Source organism: Propithecus coquereli, unplaced genomic scaffold, assembly GCF_000956105.1.
Source record: "Propithecus coquereli isolate 6110/MARCELLA unplaced genomic scaffold, Pcoq_1.0 Scaffold540, whole genome shotgun sequence".
Taxonomy (NCBI): Eukaryota; Metazoa; Chordata; class Mammalia; order Primates; family Indriidae; genus Propithecus; species Propithecus coquereli.
In genome coordinates, this window is record NW_012151286.1 from 1,050,895 (window position 1) to 1,057,063 (window position 6,169).

General features: G+C 52.4%; 1 protein-coding gene across 1 annotated transcript in view; it reads left to right on the forward strand.

Annotated features, from left to right (window-relative positions):
* Positions 1–6,169, forward strand: part of NLRC5 (NLR family, CARD domain containing 5) — a 54,497-nt gene that overhangs the window by 36,275 nt on the left and 12,053 nt on the right. Inside the window, exons 31-36 of the mRNA XM_012657450.1 lie at positions 1,301–1,387; positions 2,353–2,433; positions 3,200–3,283; positions 3,536–3,628; positions 5,505–5,588; positions 5,966–6,049. Coding sequence (XP_012512904.1) covers positions 1,301–1,387; positions 2,353–2,433; positions 3,200–3,283; positions 3,536–3,628; positions 5,505–5,588; positions 5,966–6,049 — 513 coding nt within the window. The remainder of the gene's footprint in view (positions 1–1,300; positions 1,388–2,352; positions 2,434–3,199; positions 3,284–3,535; positions 3,629–5,504; positions 5,589–5,965; positions 6,050–6,169) is intronic.

A 6,169-nucleotide genomic window follows, 5' to 3' on the forward strand; every position in this document is an offset into this window, starting at 1 on the left:
AAAAAAAAAAAAAGGGCTCAATGACATTCAGTTTACATATTTGTCCCCAAGAAAACTTCACAAACAGTGCTGTGCGCTTCTTATTGCAGCCTATGACAAGGCACATGAGATCCGGTTGTTCCCCAAAATGACTTTTTAAAAAATTATGCTCTTAATACACATAAAATGTACCACCTTAATCATTTTGTTTAAGACTTGGAGTCTCGCTCTGTCACCCAGGCTGGAGTGCAGTTACACACTCACAGCTCATGGCTCAAGTAGTCCTCCTGCCTCAGACTCCCAAGAAGTTGAGACTACAGGCACGTGCCACCACACCCGGCTATTTTTTTATTTTTTGTAGAGACAGGGTCTTGCTATGTTGCCCAGGCTGGTCTCAAACTTCTGAGCTCAAGCGATCCTCCTGCCTCGGCCTCCCAAAATGCTGGGGTTACAGGCGTGAGCCACCGCACCCGGCCCGTCTTAATCATTGTTAAGTGTACAGTTCAGTAGTGTTAGGTACATTCACGTTTTTGCACAACCAATCTGCCGAACTCTTTTCATCTTCTAAAACGGAATCTCTGTCCCCACGAAACAATACCCTGTTTCCCCTCCCCATAGGCCAGGCCAACCACCATTGGGCTTTCTGTCTCTATGAGTTTGACTACTCTAGATGCTTTATACAAGTGGAATCATACAGGATTTGTCTTTTTGTGACTGGCTTATTTCACTTAGCATAATGCCCTCGATGGTCACCCATGTCGTAGCACGTGTCAGATGTCCTGCCTTTTGAAGGCTGAGTAACGTTCCACCGCGTGGCTAGACCACGTTGTGATCTACTCGCCAGGGTTGCTGCCACCTTGTGGCTACTGTGAATAATGCTTCTATGAACATGGGCGCACAAATATCTTTTCGAGTCCCTGCTTTTAATTATTTTGGTTATATCTCCAGCATTGCTAGATCACCCAAAATAACATTTTAAAATAAAACTTTCCTTAGTCTAAAAATAATATGAACTCATTGTAGAAATTTGTAGAAAATCCAGGAGAACATAAACCAGAAAATAGTACTTTAGAAAAATTCAACATAACTTTAAAAATAACATTTTCTGTTTTGATCGTTGCAATAGTAATTGTTGGAATAAGAGTGATGTTCATTTCCTTTCTTATGCTTATGCCTAGCTGTATAATTTTATAGTTTTAAAATAAGCATAAAACCAAAAAGCCTCTAGGCCCCCTTCGGCACTCCTCCCTCCGCCCCCCAAGTGTGCCAACTGGCTGCTACTCACCCTGGGGGGCCCTACCTGTGTCCCTTTCTGTGACAGGGTGGAAGAGCCATGGGTGGGCAGAGCTGGGATGCTGGCCCTGCTAGAAGTCTGCACCCAGGCCTCCGGCAACATCACTGAAATAAGGTGAGTTCAGGGAGGAGGAATTCTTGGAATTCTTCTTCTTTTCATGACATTGGGACCTTCCCTCCTCTTGTCCTGTGGGGTAATAGCTGTGTCACCAGTGAGTTCTCTGTGTCCCCAAGATGGCAGGAATTCCTGGGGCATACGTGTGGTGCTACACTTTGTTAGGACCTGTGCAGTAGTCAAGGCGCAGTGTCAGAGCAAAGCTTCCCCAGGGTCGAGACGAAGGGCTGCTGGGTCCAGGCAGCCGTGGCTGGGAGTCCACGCTGGTTGCTGGGAAGTGGCCCCTGGATGCAGTAACACGCGTCACGGCTCTGTGGCCAGAGATGACAGAATGACATGGAGTAGCTAAGAGCAAAGGCTTCCGCATCCTACTCACCCATGTTCAGATCCCAACTCAGCCGCTCTGGCCTTATTAACCCTGCTGCTCTAAACAAGGGGTATGATCACACCCTCATGGGAGCAGGTAAAGATGTCCAACGTGCTGTCACCAGCTACACAGCTGCCCCCTGCTGCTTCCTCCTTTCCCCCAGGAGTCACCAAGGAGACACTTGGGGGACTTCAACATCTCCCTCAGCCCTCTCCCCATAACCACCCTCATTAACTTAACATTCAAGTAAAGGCGGAGCTCGGAGTGCAAATCCAGCCTCCAGACACGCCCCCCACACGCTCCCTTCCACCACGCTGTGGCCTTGATCCCCCCTCAGGAAATCCTGGCGCTCTCCTTGGACCTCTCTGGTGGCTTTCTGTCATGGCCTGAAAAGCCTCCTTGACTTATTAAGTTAAAGTTGTTGCAAAGGCGCCCCTCTCAGTGTATGCGACTCAAGGAAGCAACTGCCTTGCCATCCTAAGCTGGTCCCTGGAGGGCAGGAGGGGACCCAGGCAAAGGGTCTGGGAGTCAGAGGCAGGCGCCCCGGTGCCAGGGCCAGCCGCCTGGGGCCTCACGCCGGCTGCCCCTCCCTCCTCAGCATCTCCGAGACCCAGCAGCAGCTCCGCATCCAGCTGGAATTTCCTCACCAGGAAGAGGACCCGGAGGCTGTGGCCCTCAGGTGGGACCAGCGCCTGGGGCTTCAGGGGCGCAGTTGGCGTTGGGAGGGGCATGGCTGCTTCTGACCTGTATTCCTCAGGCCCCTGCCCAGACCTTTGATGTCCAAAGTCTTCACAAGACCCATACAATCTGGCCCAGCCCGCTCACTCTGCCTTCCAGCCCCGCCCCAGCCCTGACCTCAGCTCCCGTCGTCCCCACCAGCATTTAGTTCCCTGAACACCGCCTTACTGTCTTTGACCTCAGGACCTTTGCACAGGGTGTTCCCTCTGCCCAGAATGTTCTCTTCTCACGTATCCTCTTCCTCCTTTACCTGGCCACCTCCTCCTCATCCTTCAGGTCTCAACTTAGACGCCACCACCTCAGGGAGGCCCCCTGAACCCCATGACTTAGTCAGATACTCCTGTCTCATAGATGCCTGGACACAGCACCTCTCATCTATGCAGCACAGTTTTGGAAATTAAAATGCCACCTCTTTTGAGTGAATGCAGCCCTCCACGTATACATCCTGGGGAACAGAGCATGATCTCAGCCCCAACTCACCTCCTTGGCTGGGTGCCCTTGTGCAGTGAACAGCCTGCACAGCCGTACCGGCTGCCCCATTGGGACCCCTCCTTCCTGGCACATTTCATAATCGAATAGCAAATGATGGGACTTTGTTTGATCCGTATTTATTTTCCCCTATACCATAAGCTGCCTGCAGGCAGGGACCAAATGGCCCATGCTGGAGCAGGTGTTCAGAAACTGCCCACCTCCCTGTCCCCCTCCAGGTTGGCTCACTGTGACCTTGGGACCCACCACAACCTTCTCGTCAGGCAGCTCATGGAGACATGCGCCAGGCTGCAGCAGCTCAGGTCAGCACCCGGAAACACCTGGGGCCGAGTTCTCTGGTTGACCCCAGCGCCTACTCCAGGCCACGTGTGACCCTGGCATTGTCCTTTCCCTGTGTGGGAGAGAATCACATTCGGCCAGTGAGGGGAGAGTCCAGGGTGGCAAAGAGCTCTTGGGGAGGTCCTTTCCCCTCCCTTGGCTGCCCCATCTGTACGTGATGACCCCAGAGGTGTGGCCAGCCTGGAATTTTCTGGAATATCCTTGGTCTTTTTCAGCTTGTCCCAGGTTAACCTCTGTGATGACGATGATGCCAGCGTCGTGCTGCTGCAAAGCCTCCTGCTGTCCCTCTCTGAGCTGAAGAAATTCCGGTACGCAGATAAGACACTCGCCCAGGCTCCCTTGCAAACCTGCCCCGCCCCGTCCCGCCCCGCCCGTTAGTCCCCAGCCCAAGGCTCAGAGGAGGGTGGACAAGAACCACAGCTGGTTCTCAGATCATGTTAGGGGTGCACAGTGACAGACATGACCTCAGTAACACCAAGCCGCGTGGCAAGAAAGTTATTCCCTTTTCAACGCTCTTTCTTTGTTTTTCTTTGTTTTCTCTTGAAATCATTGCAAATAAAAAAGTTGCAAGAAGGCTGAGAAGAACTTCCACATACCCTTTGCCCAAATTCACCCTTTGTCCATATTTTCCACATTTGCTCATTTCTTCCCTCCCTCCTTCCCCCCTCCCCTCTCTTCTTCCCCTCTCTTCTCTGTTTCTGAACCATTGAAAAGTAAGTTGCATAATCACGCCCTTTGACCCCTTAATAGTTTAGTGAATTTCCTAAAAACAAGGACATTCTCTTCCATAACCCAGTAAAATTACATAAAACTCAGGACATTGAACAGTGGTACACTACTAGGATCTAAACCACAGTTTATACTCCGATTTTACCAATTGTCCCAATAACGTTTATTGCGTTTTTTTTTTTCCAGTCTTCGATCTAATCCGGGATCACACACCACATTCAGTGTTGTCCCTCTTTAGTCTCCTTCAGCCTGGAACACTTCCGCAGCCCTTCTTTGTCTTGCATGGCATTGTCTCTGACATTTACAGGCCAGTTGTTTCATAGAACTTCCTTCAACTTGGGTTTGTTGACGTTTCCTAGTGCTTAGATTTGGCACCTGCATTTGGGGCAGGAATGTCACACAAGTGCCGCTGTGTTCTCCGCACCTCGCGTCAGGGGCACGTGCCGTCTCTGTGTCCTCTTGCTGGCGGTGTTAACTGTGACCACCTGTAAAGGTGGTGACTGCCAGGTCTCTTCTCTTGCAAAGTTACTGTTTTTCCCTTTGTAATGAATATGTATGGTGGAGGGGATACTTCGACTATGTAAATATCCTGTTCTTCCTCCAACTTTCACCCACAAATGTTAGCATCCATCCATAATTCTCAGCTGAATCAATTGTCAGTATGATGGTGGCAGAAGGGAGTTTTCCCAACTTTCAGTTCTCTTTCTGCTTTTTTTCTGAGACAGAGTCTCACTCTGTCACCCCAGCTAGAGTGCAGTAGCATCCTAGCTCACAGCAACCTCCAACTCCTGGGTTCAAGCGATCCTCCTGCCTCAGCCTCCCAAGTAGCTGGGACTACAGGCATGCGCCACCACGCCCAGCTAATTTTTTCTATTTTTGGTAGGGGCGGGGTCTCACTCTTGCTGAGGCTGGCCTCGAACTCCTGAGCTCAAGCGATCCTCCCTCCTCAGCCTCCCAGAGTGCTAGGATTACAGGCGTGAGCCATCACGCCCAGCCCTTCAGTTTTCTTTCAGTCCAACTGATCACATCAAGAAGAAACTCTGTGGGACTGACAGATGTTTGACACCTCTCCAGTACTCCTTTAAAGATGCAGAGCTTGTGGTAAACACAGTAGCGAGCTAGACTTCACAGTGATACTGAGACTTGTAAACTAGACTTGTAAACACAGTAGCGAGCTAGACTTCACAGTGATACTGAGATACGGCATAAGTTGTGAAGCTGCCACCTCAATGACCGTGGCTTAGGCAATACTCAGCTAGCCCACGCTCCTGCCCGCAAGCTCGGTCTGGGCTTCACGAGTCCACGGGGGAAGAGATTTATGCAGAGAAGGGGGCCCCACCCACTGCCCCCAGGAACCACATCCTACCCCACATCCCTGCCCTCCGCCACCAGCATTCAGAGCTCCCAAGACCCAGGGCTCCTGCCTGACCTGTTGCCCTTTGACCCCCCCACTAGGCTGACCTCCAGCTGTGTGAGCACCAAGGGCCTCACCCACCTGGCCTCCGGTCTGAGCCACTGCCACCACCTGGAGGAGCTGGAGTGAGTCGCAGGGCGGAAGGATCTGGGAAGGGATGGCCCAGCTGAGGGCAAGGGGTGGAGAAGACAGCCGGGCCTCAGGTGAGGCGGACGGTGGGGCCTCAGCTTATGACCTTTCTCCTGGTGAAGGCAGCAATTCTGGGTGTCGCCCAGGGAGACTGAGCACTGTGTGCTTGGTCTCAACCCCACCTGTGGGTCTCCAGAGCCTGACCCCCTGGGGCAGGGCAGGAATGCCCGTGGCGTCTGGACAGCCAGGATGGGCTAGGACCTGCAGACCCAGAGGCGGCATCCCAGGGACGGAGGGGTGGGGGATTTAACAGCTCGTCTCCAGGGGCCGAGCACGTTCTTCTAACCCTCACCCCATGCTTGGTCCCCTCCAGCTTGTCTAACAATCAGTTCTTCGAGGAGGGCACCGAGGCGCTGGTGCGGGCCCTAGAGGGGAAGTGCAGGCTGAAGAGGCTCGAGTAAGTGATGGTGGTGGTTAATGGGGAAGTGGGTGAGTGGTGGTGGTTCATGGGGAAGGGTGGTGAGTGGTGGTGGTGGTGGTGGTTAATGGGGAAGGGTGGTGAGTGGTGGTGGTGGTT